The sequence below is a fragment of the Chenopodium quinoa genome, unplaced genomic scaffold (genome assembly GCF_001683475.1).
Source record: "Chenopodium quinoa cultivar QQ74 unplaced genomic scaffold, ASM168347v1, whole genome shotgun sequence".
NCBI lineage: Eukaryota > Viridiplantae > Streptophyta > Magnoliopsida > Caryophyllales > Amaranthaceae > Chenopodium > Chenopodium quinoa.
In genome coordinates, this window is record NW_018743074.1 from 1033454 (window position 1) to 1052754 (window position 19301).

The window sequence follows — 19301 nt, forward strand, 5'->3', positions numbered from 1 at the left end:
TGTTTCCTTGTATTCCTAATTTGAATCTCTAATACTTTTAATTAAGCCCAAATCATATGTAATTGACATCTTAATAATGAAATACGGAGTATAAGGAAATAAAAAAAAAAAAAAATTGAGAAATTTTTACCTCATATATAACATTCTAATTTACATCTTATATATTTTTTTAGACCTCCATTTCTCAATCTCTCGACCTCCTATTGTTGAATGACATTTTTCATACAATCATATCTATATATATTGAAAAAAATTATACTCCATAACACGGCTAATTTCATAGTGAGTGGGGGTGTAGTTGATGACTTGATGTTCATGCAAATGGGACCTTTTAATAGAAAACTAAATAAAATTAAATAATTAATCGAGAATCTACAAGACGGAAGGAAAGAAGAGAAAAAACAAGGTTATCTTAAAAATAGAGAGAAAAATCATTGACATTCTATGATACAAAGATGACTATATCTGCCACCTCACTAGTATTTTATTTATTTATATAATATTATTATTTATTTGACAAAACATATACAATTTTATTGACTTAATTTTCAATTACACTCCATATTTCTCAGTCCCTCTTTCTTGCTCACAAGCGTACTATTGGGTTTTACTGCTGCTTAGCTGTTTTCTGTAAAATATTCAACTCCAAGAATCTTTTTTTCACTAATTTTCTTTCTATAATTTTTTTTAATAAAATTTCCCCAATTTCATTACCTTCCTTAAATCTCCTAAATTTGTCCTGGTAATAAAGCTCTGTTCTTTCTTCCCCCACTTATACTCACCAGCAGCAACCTAAACCCCATCACTCCATTTTTTTTTTTAAAAAACCCATTAATTTCTGCTTCAGACAGAGGAATCTCTGCTCCTTTTTATTGGATTTTCAGTAATAGTTATTACCCATCTCTAGATATTAGAGATAATTTCAGAAATTTTGATTTTTCAATCTGGGTTTATGCCAATTTGTTAAAAATTCTTAGTTTTTTTCAAGATTTTCAATCAATTTCAGCTTCATACAGAGAAATCTTTGCTGTTTTGATTAGAACTTCAACTCTACTCAATACCCATCTTCAGATGTAAGTGATGAATTGAGAAAACCTGTTTTATTAATCTGGGTTTATAGCAATTTCTTGAAGTTGCTATTTATTTTTATTGAGGTTTATTTTGATGGTACTACTGTAAATGGGTTCTCTTGAGAATGGGGTTTTGTTGAAGAAAGATCAACATCATAGTCATAACATTGGGAGAGTTTCTTCGTTCTCAAAACAACAAAGACCCAGATCGAGATTTCCAAGGTTTTTGCTATCAAAGAGAATAGGCTACTTGCAATGGATTTCCACCATTGTTGTTTTCTCTCTCTTCTTGGTTTTCTTCCAAGCTTTTCTACCTGGTTCAGTGGTGGAAAGACCTGGGAATTCACGAAAAACTTTGGATTTAGTTGGTGAAGATTTGATGTACTTAAACCGGATTATTAAGGAGCTTGATTTTGGTGAAGATGTGAGGTTTGAGCCAACAAGGTTGTCTTCCAAATTTCAGAAGGAAGCTGCTGAGGTTAATTCATCTTCTGGGTTTAAAAGAGGGATTAGATTTGGTCATAGGAAGCCCAAACTTGCTCTGGTTAGTACTCTAATTGCTGCTTTATGGTTTTTGCTGATTTTATGGTGTTGATGCTTTTGTAATCAATTTTAAACTGGGTTTTATTTAATTTCTATTTTCAGATTGATAGAATTTGTGCCATGTGCAATTTATTTTGTTACTGAAAAAGTGAAATTTAAGCAATAATAGTTGTATTGTACTTATATGCAGTTTATGAGCATGTTGGTTTGTTGTTTGAAGTATATACCAATGTGTTTGATTTTTGTGTGTTGTTGAAGGTTTTTGCGGATCTGGGTGTAGATCCATATCAGATACTAATGGCAACTGTGGGAACTGCACTGCAAGAGATTGGTTACACAATTGAGGTAATGTACTGTATTTGTGTGGCTGAAGTTGGTGATTGGATTAATTGGTGGAGTGGTTAACCTCGTACCGATAGCTATTACCTAATTGTTGTCTTTACTGAATGATGATGTTTGCTGGGCTGTTGCAATCCTTGTTAATAAATTTTATAGCTATATTAATACATATGTGTCACAAAATCATTCATTTTGCATGAGTGTATGACTGAATTATGAAAATGACACCCTCAAGTCCTTAATACTACCCCGTAGTCTCATGAAATTCTATTGAAGTAAAGAGTTTTAGAATATAATTTATAGGCTATTGAGCATTTTTTTTAATAGTTTATGTCAAGTATGCAAAGGATCAGGTTGTTGCGTTTGTGAAGACGAGGTACAGAAATTTCCATGAACTTTTAGCTGAATTGAGATTAATGATTTATTGTTTGAGAGATTAATTATCTGCTGATAGTGAACACTCAAAGCTTGCAAAAGACTAGAGAAATAATTGAATAACAGGGTTACGGGTTACCTCATGGATGCACAGTTGTTAATCAAAGATATATATCTGCTGAGATTTTTGTGATGATATGCTCATATTTGTTTTATTTGTGATGCTTGCCAAAGCATACACTGAGAATAGATGATAGTGCCACGGCTAAATTCTAAGCAACCTATGACATTATAAGATTGTTTAGAGGCCAAAGAGCAATTAAATGTAGGAAGAGAAATGCCATTAACTACCCAAGATTTGCTATTTGAGACAAGAGTTCCATATATTAGTTTTTTTTTTTCGTCATTAAATAATAATTTAATGACGGGTTTTAAAGGAAAAATGAGGTTGTCTTTACATGCCATTAAGATCACGAGGAATGCATATGAGACTATGAGATTGTCTCTTGACTCTGTATCCTCTTTACACTGGGCCCCTGAGAGTGGTTTGGCCTTCTGTAAATGTGTTATTTGCTGCTTTGGCATAGGTTACATTGTATGTCTACAGTATGAGTATTTGGAGTGTTATTCATCGGTCGCCAAAATGTTGGTACATTGTCTAAGCCAGCTATCAAATCCGCAAGGTAGATGAAGTGAAGCAGTACAAAAAGTAATGATGAAAATGTTCTAATTGTATCATGTTGTGTGAATCTAAATGTCAGTTTGGTGTAGATGCTTCTTCAACAGTTTGGACACCGAAGAACCATAAATTAACAAATTGGTTTTGTGGGTTGGTCATTGATTTGAACTTTTATAAAGGAGCATCAATCAGCTAAAACACTAGTTCAAGCTAGTTTACTAGACCATGATGCATGTTGAGTATAAAGGTTTCTACAATGAACCTTACATATCAATTATATTTCCTTTATTCTATATTTATGGCTACATGAGGGAGGGGTACAACAGATTAAGGATACTTTGTAAATAATAGAAAGATAAAGAGATATGGAACATTTGATGGGGAGACTGGATAACATATTACCAAATATGAAAGGGAAGTTATTATTATGAAACTTACTTCCAAATTAGGGGGATGTAGGCAATTCATATTGAATGGATGAAGTATTATATTTATACACCATGCATGATTATGTTGCCAGCTATACGATTTAAAATAGTTACGCATCTATGTTTTCTGAGGTAATGAATCGGAAAGCATCAGACATTGCTCTGAACTCCAACATATATTGATGTCATTTCTATTTCATTCCCCTAGTAATGTTCGTAATAGTGGGTTTGACCTCAATCAATGACTTCTTCCCCCGTTAGTAATATCTTGTGATGATTGCCTTGAAACGTTTCAGGTATTTTCAAGTGAAGATGGTCCTGCGCACACTGTGTGGCAACATATAGGAGTTCCGGTCACCACAATTGAAATCAAAGACCACTGCAGAAGTAATGTGGATTGGCTGAAGTATGTTATCAGCCTTATCACATGCATACCATGAACTTAGTCTTTTGTGGGGAATGTATATTTGGTCCCATCTTAATGTGCTTCTCATGAGACTTGTGCCGTTGTTCCCTTGTGCCTTATCATATATCCACTAATTTAAGAATCCTCTATAAGTTTTCCTATGGTACCAAAGTAGAGGACATGTTATTGAATAGAATTTAGAGCTAAGATGCCACGTATATCACAAGTTAAAATGGAGAGCAAAAATAAAATTTGTCAACAGATGAATCTATTCATAAGCAAAGGTTTCTTGATAATATCTCTGTGAATATATTTACTTGATATCTAGGTGGCATCATGTCTAGTGTTACTTTGAGGATAAAGTTGACGATGATCAGATTGAGAAGTTTCAGATTTGGCATAGTTTTGATCTTTATGGTTGATTCACGTATCTCCTTAATCATTTGTCAATAAATTTACCGTTAAAAGATATTTTATTATGGAGTACGGACATAACTGATCTGTTTGCACAAAAATAAACCAAATATGAATAGTCAATCCCCTAGGTGCAATTAGGACAAGATTATTCTCTACCAGAAGCATGCTTGTAGATCTACGTGTTTCTATTTTATCTGTGCGGATGGGGCGGGGAGTGGGTGGGCTGGGGTGGTCAATACAACACATAATTTTCCATATTCTTTTCTCTAACTGGTACTGTTTCCTTTGCAGCTATGATGGTATACTACTTAATTCGCTTGAGGGGAAAGAAATCCTTTCTTGGTATGCTTCTCAATTTTGTGTACAAGAAATGTGTATTTTGTAATAACCCTCAATTTCAGTTGCTTATTCTGGTTCATACTTTCCATTTTGAAGTGTTTTCAAGTTATGACTTCTGTTGACAAACTTCTTGAAGTTATATATTGCTTGTTCTATGGGAGTCATCTAATGAATGATGTTGTATCATGCTTCAAATTTGCAGCCTTTGGTTTAGTGATTTAAATTCTTATTCATCAATATTCTTTTGTCAATATGCTTTCTATAACTTCTTAAAAAAAAAAACATTGGATTGAGTTGTTAACTTGTAATACATTGAAAGAAATAAAGAATGTTGTCGTTGATTGTGAAGGATATACCCTATGAAATTCCGAAGCATATTTACGTATTCTATCAATCTGAATAATTGAATCTATAATTTCTGGTGCTCCTTAAAATGATTATAAATAACTGAAGAACAGTGAACTTGATGCATGTGTGCTGTTTCCTTTTACTAGCTGACAATCCTTCATTGAGTTTACGTGCAATTCTATTGCAATGAATGATCATACTTGTTACAGTTTTATGCAGGAACCTTTCAAGTCATTACCCCTTGTTTGGACCATACATGAAGACCGACTCGCAACTCGTTTGAATCAGTACACTGTAAATGGAACAGTTGAAATTTTAAATGATTGGAAGAAGAGCTTCAGCCGTGCTACTGTAGTTGTATTTCCAAATTATGCCCTTCCGGTAAGAACATCTATTTTTAACACCTGTAATGGCTGTTTATGGTACCGTAGTGCAAAGTCTAGACTCTAGAGTTGCTAGCCATCTTACTATCTGTATTATTTTCATGGGAATGATCATATTCAACCGATTGTACAGTTGTGCACTATAATCTAGAATAATATGACTGCAATATGTTTCACATGATAATATTCAATAGGTTTAAGTGGTATTTTCTCGTTGCACATAAGCTTTTGCTTATCCGATTTCCAATCTCACTAATAGGCTAAGTGGTCTTTTCATCTTTCTCTCTCCTCTGTGGGACCTTCTGTAAAGTATTTATTATCCAAGAGCTATCTTAGACTGTGTCTAACGCTATCAAATTCCTTTTATAGATGATATATTCAAAATTTGATACGGGCAACTATTTGGTCGTCCCGGGTTCTCCAACTGAAGCATGGGAGGCAGATAGTTTAATGAGCTTTAATCAAGAGCAGGTCTATGCCAAGATGGGTTTTGCTGCTGATGATTTTGTTATTGCTGTTGTGGGAAGTCAATTTATGTACAAAGGTTTATGGCTGGAACAGGCCCTTATATTACAGGCTTTAAAGCCACTTCTCACAGAATTTCTTCCTGACGATAGATCCGATTCTGGTTTCAAACTCATTATTTTAACTGGTGACTCTGAGGGTAATTACACCAAGGCTGTGGAGGTATAAATCTGGATGCTAAATCTTTGAATTTTCTTAGCACTCCTTTGTTGATATTAAACTGATCATGTTGATTGTTGAATATTCACTGAAGGCCATTTCTACGAGTCTGGATTATCCAAAGGGTATTGTGAAGCATGTTGATCGTGATGCAAGTGCAGATGATGTTCTCGGGATCGCCAACCTTGTCATTTATGGATCATTCCTTGAAGAACAATCATTTCCAGATATCTTAATCAAATCCATGTGCTATGAGAAGCTCATAATTGCCCCTAATCTCTCCATGATACAGAAATATGTATGTGGCCTTTCTTCAAACTTTTTTTTTTTTTCGTGTCCAAGTTTTTATCCTTTTTCACTGAATGCCCATCTGGCATTTCACTAACATTAAGACTGTAGAGAAGTATAAATGGTCTTGTGCATGAGCCTAAAAATCGAAACTGGGCCTTGTAGAAGAAAAAAGCAACTAATTTTGCCTGATTTAGTTGCTGAATACTCCTCTTGTATACATACCGCATGCTATGGTTCCACGTCCCATTTTTTTTTTTGCTAGTTGTTTGCTCTAAGTTTTATTTCAGGAGATCAACTTCTGACTACATTTTCAATAACATTTAGGTTGATGACAGGGTGAATGGCTATCTTTTCCCAAAAGAGGATATTAAGGTCTTAACTGCCATTGTATCGCAAGTTGTTTCAAGGGGAAGATTGTCACCTCTAGCTCACAACGTTGCTTCAATTGGGAAAGAAACTGCAAAAAACCTCAAGTCAATGGAAGCTGTTGAAGGTTATGCATCACTATTGGAAAATATCCTTAAATTACCATCAGAAGTTGCTGTCCCAAAGTCTGCTTCTGAAATTCCTTCCAAATACAAAAATGAATGGCGGTGGAACATCTTAAAAATGATTCCTGATGCAAAATATAGAAGCAGAAATGTTAGTGTCTACTTGGACAAAATTGAAGAGTTGAGTCGTAATAAAACAGAGCCCGCCATTTCTACATCTGCTAAGGACGAGGATTTTTTATATAGCATTTGGGAAGAACAGAAACAATTTGATATTGCTAATGCTAGAAAGAGAAGAGAAGATGCAGAGGTGAGAAACCTTCATACAGATCAGTGTTCGTTCTTTCTATTTGGCAAATTGAATGAATTTTCCTTTTGTTTCCTCTAGTAAAAATATGAAATTTTCTCTGGTTTCATTATGCAGCTTAAAGATAGATCTGATCAGCCTCGAGGAACGTGGGAGGATGTATATCGAAGTTCCAGAAGGGCTGATCATATGAAGAACGATTTGCATGAAAGAGATGACGGGGAGCTTGAAAGGACTGGTCAACCATTGTGTATATATGAACCATACTTTGGGGAGGGAACCTGGCCTTTTTTGCATCATAAACCACTTTATCGAGGAATCGGTCTGGTAAGTTTTTCATCGAAAAAACTTGCATGGTTTCCTGTATTTGATGCTATAGAATAATTTGCACTTTCAACTTCTGGTTTCGTTCTCTTCCGATTTTCTCTTATATCCTTTCCAATGGCTTAAAAACCTTGCCTCATCAGTAGCTAGCTAGTTGTTTTATCATCTAATGTTATTTGTAGGCTTCTAGAGGGCGTAGACGCGGAACAGATGATGTGGATGCATCCTCTCGTCTTTCTCTTCTCAGCAATCCTTATTACCGAGATGCACTTGGGGAATTTGGAGCCTTCTTTGCAATTGCTAATCGAGTTGATCGTGTCCACAAAAACGCCTGGATAGGGTTCCAGTCTTGGAGAGCAACAGCTAGAAAGGTACTTATTTCCGAACCTCTTTATATTATAGAGATTTCTTCATCGTTTATAGACAGCAAAACGCAAGGTTGATATTTTTTGTTTAATTTTATCAGAAAGTATTGTCCAAGACTGCGGAGAAAGCTTTGCTTAAAGCTATTGAAACAGGAGAACACGGGGACACTTTCTACTTTTGGGTCCGGTTGGATTCTGATCCTAGAAACCCCATGAACAAAGATTTTTGGTCATTTTGTGATGCTGTAAATGCTGGTAATTGCAGGTATGACCTCAAGCTCCCCAAACTGTTGGTTTCTGTGCGATTTTTAATGCCTTTAGTTGACACCAAAATTGTGCTTGTAGGTCTGCATTCTCAGATGCGTTTAAAAAAATGTACGGAATTAAGCAAGATTGGGATTCCCTTCCACCCATGCCTATGGATGGAGATACATGGTCTGTAATGCACAGCTGGTCCCTACCAACTAGGTCATTTCTAGAATATGTCATGTTTGCAAGGTATTTGACAATTGAAATTTATGCTTAATATGATGCATGTCTTACATTCTTGTTCATTTGATTTACCTTATCTAAATTATTTTCCTGTTATTCATCATATTCTATATGTTGCAGAATGTTTGTTGACGCATTGGATGCTCAAATGTACGAAGAACACCACCGAAGTGGGCACTGTTATTTGAGCTTAACCAAAGTAAGGCTTCAGTCTTTTTTCCTTATTTTTCGTTATTGTTGGCCCTTATCTGATCTATTTTTTTTGTTGTAAATTGAAGTTGGGTATTCCCTATCTGAGCTTAATCATCTGAGACTATATGTTATACTAGTATGATCCACCATGTTTCTTGGTAACTTCAGTTTCATGCTTTCTCTTGGTAACTTTAGTTTCATGATTTCTTCTACAATTTCAACTTTTGAACTATGAAAAATACAACCAAGTCATCAGCCAACTTGTCTGTCCCCTTGTTTCAAGCTTTATAAGTAGTTTTTCATTTCCAAAGTACGAAACTTGTATTCTTGTAAGTGTATATACTTTCGGCTCAATTGATGTGAAAGTAGTTGTGCCATCTTGATTATCTTTCTTATAATGCCACAAAAAACAATGCTGCAGGACAAGCATTGTTACTCTCGGGTACTTGAGCTGCTCATAAACGTTTGGGCATACCATAGTGCGAGGCACATGGTTTATATCGATCCTGAAACTGGCAAGATGCAAGAACAGCATGGATTGCAGAATAGGAGAGGTCACATGTGGTTAAAATTCTTCTCTTTACGCACTCTTAAAAGCATGGATGAGGAGTTGGCCGAGGAAGCAGACTCTGAGCAAACGAAAAGGCATTGGTTATGGCCTAAAACTGGTGAGATCTTCTGGCAAGGTGTGTATGAGAAGGAGAGAGAGGAAAAGAAGAAGGCGAGAGCGGAGAAAAAGAGAAAAAGCAAGGAGAAAGTTGATAGGATAAAAAATCGAAACTCGAAACATATGAAACCCATAGACAAGTATGTAAAACCCCCACCAGAGGAAATGTCAAAGATTAGTACTACAACTAACAGTAGTACTACAGATGTGGCAAGGAGATAGTATTTGGTTTTCCTTTCCAGTTTCCTGCATTGGGTTGCTGCTAAAAATAGGTTATAGTTAATGATTCTTTTTGTATCAAGAGTTTTAGTTCATTCTCCTATTTGTAAATTTTTTCCAGAAAAGGATGCTCGAGTTTGTAAATGGAGAATAGGGGAGGGAGGGGGAAGAGACAATGCATCCTTTTACGGTATTGATGTTGATAATATTCATTATATTTAGATGATGCCCATTCATCCCCGTTTATCTGTGTGAATCAGTCTGTGACTAATATTCTTTCGTGCCTAATTCTCATCAAAACAATTGAAGTGTTAAAATGATTTCGATTCAATATCATACATCAGTAATGGTCCAAATTGCTACATTAGGTATTCAAGAATTTTTTTAATGGCAAGTTAAGGTCTCTCTAGGTTCCATCCAGGTTCTTGCAAGAGGAGCTATCAATCACTTGTCTCAACTCTCAAAGGAGTTTACTTCAGCCTCTACTATTCTAGTTCGAAGGAGGCTGCTAGTCTGCTACCACATGTTCCGTTCAAGTTTCATCCTGCAAACACCAGCTAGTGTGACATGTTCTGAGGTGTTCAAACAAGATTCTCCGAGAAGCTTAATTTTGATGTTATTGCCCTTATGGGTTGAACTTTCCTAGACTTTTTGAGAAAACCATTGAATTAGTGCTACAATGTTATCTTATTGCACTATATTCTATGCTCGTGCCAAGGTCGATCAGTGTATTGGATAAATGGTCCAACATGAGAGCCAACGCCCGACTACGGTCTTCCCTCCACATCTAGTACAGATTTATTGGCAGACTCAAGTCGAGGTCTTGTTATGCATCTACTACTGCCTTTACGAAATTATCACATGCGGTCATACGGAGTACTACCCATATTACAAATTACTGCCACCTTGACTTTATAAAGCCAACCCATATAGCTCAACTGTGTAAAAAAAACTAACATTACTCGTATTAAGTGTGATATTGTTAGATTGGTTTTATGTATATTTCAACATACTAATGTTTCATCATTTTTACACAACATAATTAACACTCAAAATTAAGCCTGAAGACTGTAATAAGTAAAAATTAACTAAGCTGTTTTTATAAAATACAATATAGAGTAATAAAGAATAATAATTATCACCATGAAACTTGCATTTCACAAGAAACAACACAGTTTAAAGCTTGTGTTAAGCCTGTTTACTACACCAAAAATAAGTTTCCAGATTCACTATGAAGCAAAAACTCATTACATATTATACTCTAAGAAACCCGACGCCCCCGAACTGGATACGATACACCTACTCTTCCTATGATCTCAGTCAAAATTTGCGTATTCTTCATCTCTCGGGCAAGTCCACTGGGCATACATATCAGTAGTCATCTAGAGTAGAAGTAAAACCTAGAATAGAAGATGTATTTCCAACAACAGCATCCCAAAAGCACTAAAATCTTGGCGCTGCATGAGAGAATAGATAAGCACATTAGATATGAAGATGAACAAATTTTCATTTGTAATTTCAGAAAACTGAGAACGAGAACAGCCTACCTCCTCCCATTGTAGCTTCGGGTAACCGCTCAATTGAATACTTGTGGCTGGTGATGTACATAATAGGCACACCAGGTATCTGATTACCCAATTATTTTCAGGGTTCCAAGCAACAAGACAATCAATAAACATGTTTTAAGCTTCAAAATTCATGATGACCACAACAATAAAAATTTTGATGCTCCTGTATAAAACAAGGGAATTACCTTTCTAATCCGGCGCTTCAAATCACGATCACAGGTAGCAACAATGTAGCATTTATGCTGTTTGCAACAAATAAAAAAGTAAATCATAATTATTAAGCCCAAATGAGTAGCACAAATGCACAGTGTAAAAAAAAGGACAGGAATGAAGCTTTTGAATATAGAGAATTCAAAATGGGCATGGTATATAAGTTCTGTCTGTCCCAAGATTTACACTTTGTTTGGATAACAAGATAGACAGAAAAGAGGAGAAGGGTAAGAGGAGATAAAAGAGGGGATCCAATTTTGGAGGGATGTTTATTAAAGAGGGAGGAAAAAGGGATTCCTTCCTCTCCTTTTCCTTCCTTCCCCTAACCCCTTATCAAAACAAGGGAACTTGTTACCCTCGTTTTCCCTCCATTTCCTTTTATTCAAACAAAGTGTTATTGTAGGGGTGAACTAAGCTTTGTATAAACTAAATTCCCAACAAGAAGACCACCAATTAGTAGAAATGTGTTCAAATATATACTTATAACAATGATAACAGAACTCATTTAATTGTTCAGAAATTCTATATACGTGACTGAGTAAATGCTTCATTTAAGTACAGTTATAATTTTCATCACAATGTAATGAATCTAATGATCACCAAGCACTTCTATTTCCTTTAGATGCAGTAAATTCTTAAAAAGTATCCTTGTAACATGTAGGAGAAAAAAACTAACAGGAAGGAGAGATGACATTAGCCTCAAGATATAATCTCATTCCAAATTTCATACAAAAAGTTATAGCTACTGTACGTAAATGAAACTCTTTGAAGGGGATTTCAGATCTTCGATGAATTTTTCAGTTCACAATTGCCACAATGATATCTTTCTTTTTGATACAGTACAGATTGAGGGCAGTTATTTCATCATACTGCAAACATACCTGAGTGACCCTGTCAACAATGCAGTCATCAGCATATGTTCCCTTGTGAATACATGGGAGTCTGTCAAACCGAGGATCCTTGGCAATCCTGCATGTAAAGATAGATATAAACTGGTGATGGCCTCACATCAACATGGAAACAACTTAAGTCCCAAGGACACAAATGAGTGAAATGACACAAAATGAATGACCAAATTGATATCAAAGATGAACTAAATTCAATTGCTAATATAGGGGGAAACGATAGATATATTTGTTTCATGACCAAAGTGCTAATCAAAGATATTCATGAGAAAACACAGCTAGGAGTAGTATATTTGTTTCCACGACAAAGGAATACCAAAAGCCGTATCCCAAGAAATTAATAGGTCTTTCACTTAGATAGTAAGATGAAAAACATGTAAAATGTACCTCAACGCTACACGATACTTTTGACCCAGCTTCTCGAGTTCAGCCATAACACAATCCGTAATGCAAGGCGTACCTTTGGTAAAAAGAAGGATTGAATTTCTTTAAAATATAATAGCATAAAAGAACTCATTGTTCAAAATATTCAAGGTAAAACAGAAAGTATATAACACACAATTCCCTAACTTTATAAAAAAAGATGACAGTAATCCGTAATCACTCACATTTAGCATATAAGCAGTCCATCATTGCTTTCTCCAAATCCAACTGCCCAAACATAAAACAACAAATCATCAGACAAAACTAACACAAATTTACAAAGCCTAGTTACTAACAAGCATATTTCTGCAATTAACCCAAGAACAGAGCAAAATTCCAGCTGAATAATATAGGTAAAACTAATAAAACCATGAATTGAGGTTCTCACTTTGTTCTGGATAGAAAAATTGATGAAATTGGTATCAACTATAACCCGATAAGGCGGTCCCAATGCAGTATTATACTTGAAAAATAGGGCAGATGATACATTAGGCCTGAAAAACAAAAACAACAAATTGAATCAAATTAACATCAAATTCGTTTACACCCAATAATTAAAACTGCTTAATACTAACTAAATTGAAGAAATTAGGAAGCTTACACATTTCTAGGAAGATTAGCGGATTCAAGGTCTTTCTTTTTGGGGTTTAATACTTCTTGCTTGTGCCTGAATTTGAATGAAACAATAGAAAATTAAAGAATTAGTACCTGTTGATTAATTAACAGAAAGAAATAGAAAGGAAGAGAGAGAATTAGTACTGTTTGAGGGTTTTGGAAGTGAGGAGCTTCTTCCTGACGGCAAATTTGGGGGCTTTTTTAGCTTTTCCCATGATTTCGCCGGCGATAAACCCAAAACCCTAGATAATGAAAGGGGGGACGAGAGAGAAAAGAAAGAGAAGTGGCGCGGTGGAATGTTATGGGGGGGGGGGTAAAAGTGCCGGAGGGCGGTGATGCTACGGCACCGCTTTTTTTTAAGACTTGTGCGAGTACTTTTTTGTACTCACTATAAAATGCATCAATGATCCATCCATACCCCGAGCTAGGTTTACTTGTGCGAATTGTTAATAATGCCTATGTATAACATGCCTTGTAACTAACGGTTTTTTTTTTTTTTTAATTGTGTGTGTTTGGGGTAAAAATACCCTAAACACGTGGCCCAATGGCCTAGTGACACGTGGCCTCCAGCCGTTGGTCAGCAGTGCTCCAATCCTCTGCTGACACGTGTCCTCTAAACCCTAAAAGGGGAACCATCCCTTCCCCACTATAAATAGTGGAAGGACCCTCATTAATGGGGGCGAAAAACATTGGTTGTTCACATTGAATACTCCTCAAAAAGAAAAACACTTACCCCGAGCAATATTAATTGCAGAATTCTCCCATTACGCGAGAAGTAACTTCCACATTACGTGCATTCTACCTCCCGTATCTTTACTAACTTGATCGTCGGAGGCGGAGCTCCTACCCCCAGGAGTCTTCGTGTTTTTGCAGGCACAGGCGTCGAAGGGCATTCTTGGAATTGTAACTCTCCCGCAGGACACATCAAAAAACCCCGAAACATTTGGCGCCGTCTGTGGGGAGAGTACTTCTAAGATGACTTCTGATACTGTGTCACCGAATCAGGGCAAACGGCCTGTGGTCGAGCCTGAGGTCCAGACGGACCATGAAAGTGGCGACGAAATTGAAACATATGTGGCCCCGGATGGGTCTCTCAGAACGAAGCACCCTCGTGCTAAAGATAGAAGAGAACGGGAAATCAGCCAAGCTGCTGGAATTGCCCAAACGGTGGAGGGCTCAGCCCCCGTCACAAGAAACGAACTCATGTCTTTCATGAATAGTTTCAAGGGTGAGATCAAGAGCCTCATCCGGTCAGCTACTCCAAAGAAGGGTCAGCCGGCCAAGAAGCCTTCTGGAAAGAAGGCGGTCAAAGAACGAGTTCCTACCCCTCACCCAAAGCCAAAGGAGGGGGAGGGCCTAAGGTTTGACCCGAGCAGACTCCGTTTTCCTCAAGGGGAGCTGCGAAAGGCCATCCGGCACGTACAGCCGGATGGCTCCAAGAAAACATTCTCAGACGCCCGCACATTTCTCCAAGAGAAGCGAGGTCAGGCGTCTGCGTCGGCCTCAACGTCGACCTTCCCGGACAGTTTCCCTGACGTCTCACACAGGCGTACGGGAACGAACCTTAGGAGTCAGACGGGCGAAGCTTCTGCCCGGTCTGGACCCAAAGTGATCCAGCCTGGCCTATTCGGCACACCGAATAGGTTGGGTGGATCCCCTTTCATGTCACCGGGTCTTTGCGGTGGGCAAGCGCAGCAGCCGTTCCAACCCACGGATTGGCAGCTGCGCCTGCTAAATTTGGGGGAGCAGCCAACGGCGTTCTCACCAGAGATAACCCAGGCGGCACAGCCGCCTAAGATCAAGAATGTTTTGGTGGGGGCCTATGATGGCACCACCAACCCAGAAGACCATCTAATGGCCTACTCTAACCTCATGTACCTCCAGGGGTTAGATGATGCCGTCTGGTGTCGATGCTTCCCGGCTACCCTCAAGGGCATAGCCCAGCGGTGGTTTGGTAACCTACCAGCCGGTTGCATCAACAGCTTTCGAACTTTGGCGTACTTGTTTACGTCAAATTTCTCAATGAATATTCCTGCCAAAAAGACTAGCCTCGACCTAGGGGCAATACAGCAGGGCGACCGGGAGGGCCTCCGGTCGTACGTCAGACGGTTCAATCTGATGAGAATTCAGATTCCAGGACTATCAGACGAAGTGGCCTATACAGACTTCTTTCGAGGTCTGAAGGATGGGTCGACCTTTAAGTTTGACCTCGTCCGGAAGAGGGTTGCTACCCTCCAAGAGGCGTTAATTGAAGCTGAAGCCTATATACAGGCGACGGAGCTTTGTGCTGTCAAGCAGCCGTCAGATTATAAAAAGTCTGACAAAAAAGAGAGCCGGCAACAGCATCAGCCGGCAAGAAAGGAAGAAAAGAGAAAAGGGGTCTGGGCAGCTGACCGATCAGGACAGCCGGCCCAGAAGATCAGGCGGAAGTCAGAACCGTATGTCCCCAAATACGAGTTCACAAAAGATTGCTCCACCATCCTCCTGGAAATCAAAGACCGGATGTCTCTCGACAAACCGGCTGAAATGAAAAGCCCCGTGAATAAACGGGACAAGAGCAAGTATTGCCAATACCACGAGGATGTTGGCCACGACACCAATGGCTGCTATAGCCTCAGGCGGCTATTGGACCGTCTGGCAGATGAGGGGGCCTTAAAATCCTATCTACCCAAGGCTAAGGGTAATACCCAGGCCAAGAAAGGGCAGGCGGCAAAAACCGGCCCAGTAAACTCCGAGACGGATGAAGAGACCATCTTCACCATAGCAGGCGGTGTTGCCGGAGGGGGTCCCACCATCCGGGGCACCAAAGACAACATCAGGAAGCTGGTCAACTCGGTGGATGAGGGCCAGGCGTCGAAAGACATCTTCCCTGAGGTCCTTATTTCTGAGAAGGACCGGGGCAAGGTCAGGCGGCCTCATGATGACCCCATCGTCATCGAATGCAAGGTTGCCAACCAGAAGGTTGGCCGGATCCTAATAGACACCGGGAGCTCGTCTGACCTAATCAGTTATCAGTGCTTGACCAAGCTCAAGTACACATCCGGTAACATGCACCAGGCTCCTCACCCACTAGTCGGTTTTGGGGGTGGAGTAGTGCATCCGGTCGGAAGCATAGATCTTCCGATCCGGCTGGGTGAAAAGGGGCAAGGACGCCACATGATAGTCAAGTTTTTAGTTGTGGAGGAGCTGTCCGCCTACAACATGATATTTGGCCGTCCTACCCTCAACGCATCTAAGGCTGTCATCATCCCGTCCCTCATGTTGGTCAAATTTCAAAAGGATGATGGTACAGTCGGTGCCCTAAGCGGGGACCAGAAGACGGCAAGAGAGTGCTATCTCTCTGACGTCAAGACAACTATGGGTGCAGCCGGCCAGGGCGAGCCCATAGATATTGATAGCTGCGACCCAGCAGTCCCGGCTCCAAGGGCAGCCGGTATGAAAAGAAAGGCGGACCAACTGGCACCCGTCAAAAAGGAGAAATAGCAATCACTAGCCGGGGAAAGGTCAGATGACCAACGACCTCAGCCGGCTGGTGACTGCCTTGATGTCATCCTAGATGACAGCCGTCCTGAAAGAACAGTCAAGGTCGGGACGGTAGCCTTCGAACGGTTGGGAGAAGGCTTGCTCCAGCTGCTGAAGGAATTCAAAGACATCTTTGCCTTTGAAGTGGAAGAGATGCCAGGCGTCAGCCCGGATCTTGCTGTCCACAAGCTAGCCGTAGATCCCAAAAAGCAGCCGGTTAGGCAGAAAAAGAGGGATCATGGTGGAGAAAGATCTCAAGCGGCAGCGGCTGAGGTCAAAAAGCTGTTGGATGCTGGGTTCATTAGGCAATGCTACTACCCGGATTGGGTGGCAAATGTCGTTCTAGTAAAGAAGCCGAACGGTACTTGGCGGATGTGTGTGGATTACACAGATCTGAACAAAGCATGCCCAAAAGATAGCTACCCGCTTCCAAAGATTGACAGCCTAGTCGACTCAACAGCCGGCCATGCGTTAATGAGCTTTATGGATGCTTATTCCGGCTTCCATCAAATACCTCTCTGGAAGAAAGATCAGGAGAAGACGGCTTTTGTCACTGATCAGGGGTTATTCTGCTATACGGTGATGCCGTTTGGGTTGAAGAATGCACCGGCTACATTCCAGCGCATGATAAACACCGTTTTTATCAACCAGATTGGCAGGAATGTAGAGGCGTATATCGATGACATGATAGTCAAATCCAAGCTACAGACGGATCACCTAGCAGACTTGAGAGAAACTTTCACCACACTCAGGCGGCACCGGGTCATGCTTAACCCAAAGAAATGCGTATTTGGTGTTGAGTCTGGGAAGTTTCTCGGATTCTTGATTGACCAAAGAGGCATCGAAGCTAATCCGGAAAAAATACAGGCGGTAATTGACATGAAGTCTCCCCGCACTGTAAAAGAAGTCCAGAAGTTGACCGGTTGTCTGGCGGCATTGGGGAGGTTCCTCAGCCGGTCAGGTGACAAGTGCCTCTATTTCTTTCAGGCAATCAGGAAGAGGTCAAGGTTTGAATGGGGTGAAGGAGCAGAGGCGGCATTCCAGAGGCTTAAGCAGCACTTGCATTCTTTGCCAAGGCTAGTGAGCCCCCTACCCCGGGAGGTTCTGTACATGTACCTAGCCGTCTCTGATCATGCCCTTAGTGCCGTTCTCCTCGCTGAGAGAGACGGCATTCAGCTGCCGGTGTACTTCATCAGCCATGTCTTAAAAAATGCTGAGCTCCGGTACCCCATGATCGAAAAATTTGGGTTGGCCTTATTCGTAGCAGTCAAGCGGTTGAAGCCTTATTTTTTGGCACATCCGGTTGTGGTATACACAGATCAGCCGCTCAAACGTACGATGACTGCTATAGAGTCATCCGGTAGAATGATCAAGTGGGCTGTTGAAATACAAGGCCTTGAGATAACTTTTGAACCCAGGCGGGCAGTGAAAGGTCAGGCGTTTGCCGACTTTCTTGTCGAGATGACTAGGCCGGTGCACCCGGAAAACCCTGATCAGGTCTGGAAGTTATTTGTAGACGGCAGCTCTACGGTGAACGGCTGTGGTGCAGGTGTTATCTGTCATTCCCCGGAAGGGGATAAGTTTGAATATGCACTACGGTTTAAGTTCCAAGCCTCCAACAATGAGGCAGAGTATGAAGCCCTGCTAGCCGGATTGCGCATGTGTAAGGCAGCCGGTGCAAGAAAGGTCGACGCCTGCTCAGATTCACAGCTGATCGTTAGCCAATACCTCGGTGACTACGAAGCCACCCATCCGGCTATGATCAAATATTTGCAGGCGGTCAAAGAGGAGGCTGGGTCCTTCGATGAATTTCATCTGCGACAGGTGCCCCGGTCTGAAAACAATCAGGCGGATGCCCTCTCAAAGTTGGCATCATCAGCCTCCGGTGATGCTCCTAGGACGGTCTTTTGGGAAGTCATTGAAAAACGAAGTATTCAGAATGATCCCATTGGAGTCTTGGACAGAACTGCTACCTGGATGGATCCCATCCGGTCCTTTTTGACGGATGGTACCTTGCCGGATGACCCTTCAGAAGCATCAGCGCTCAAGAAGCGTGCTTCAAGTTTTGTTATGCATCAAGGGGAACTCCTCCGGAAGGGATACCTGCAGCCGTTTTTGAAATGTGTAACCCCGGATAGGGGGAGAGAAGTTTTGGAAGATCTGCACGCGGGGTTTTGTGCCTCGCATATTGGCGGCAGGTCCCTGGCCAGAAGAACCAGACGGCAAGGGTACTTCTGGCCCACTCTTGAAGCGGATGCCATGGATCTAGTAAAGAGATGCGACAAGTGCCAAAAATTCGCTAAGTTGATACATCAACCGGCAACAGAACTCACGGCAATCCATAGTCCGGTTCCGTTTGCTAAATGGGGCATGGAAATTTTGGGACCTTATACACCTGCGTCAGGCGGCCGCCGCTACATTCTTGTAGCAGTAGACTACTTCACCAAATGGGTTGAGGCAGAGGCGGTAAAAGGGATTAAAACGAAAGACGTGATTTCTTTCATCTGGAGAAACGTCATCACCCGGTTCGGGGTTCCAATGTCCATGGTTTTCGACAACGGACCGCAGTTCGAAACGCCTGTCCTGAAGACCTGGTTGGGAGACCAAGGAATTTCCCATTGTTTTGTATCCGTTGGCCGTCCTCAGGCAAACGGTCAAGTTGAGGCTTTTAACAAGTTGATCTCAGACGGGATAAAGAA

General features: G+C 40.3%; 2 protein-coding genes across 2 annotated transcripts; one reads left to right on the plus strand and one right to left on the minus strand.

Annotated features, from left to right (window-relative positions):
• The first annotated feature begins 568 nt into the window (after positions 1-568).
• On the plus strand, positions 569-9615 carry LOC110731604. Its single transcript, XM_021911473.1, has 14 exons — positions 569-1614; positions 1872-1958; positions 3731-3840; positions 4549-4599; positions 5154-5325; positions 5697-6014; positions 6106-6309; positions 6627-7103; positions 7218-7427; positions 7607-7795; positions 7891-8054; positions 8135-8287; positions 8402-8480; positions 8895-9615. The coding sequence occupies exons 1-14, from the start codon at positions 1180-1182 to the stop codon at positions 9360-9362; spliced, it is 3117 nt and encodes a 1038-aa protein (XP_021767165.1). The 5' UTR covers positions 569-1179; the 3' UTR covers positions 9363-9615.
• An 822-nt stretch (positions 9616-10437) lies between these two features.
• LOC110731605 (rRNA-processing protein FCF1 homolog) lies at positions 10438-13511 on the minus strand. Its single transcript, XM_021911475.1, has 9 exons — positions 13225-13511; positions 13067-13132; positions 12854-12959; positions 12651-12693; positions 12430-12502; positions 12019-12106; positions 11113-11169; positions 10907-10985; positions 10438-10816 (listed from the first exon to the last, which is right to left on the minus strand). Exons 1-9 carry the CDS (start codon positions 13293-13295, stop codon positions 10803-10805), a joined length of 597 nt encoding a protein of 198 aa, XP_021767167.1. The 5' UTR covers positions 13296-13511; the 3' UTR covers positions 10438-10802.
• Between the last annotated feature and the right edge of the window lie 5790 nt (positions 13512-19301).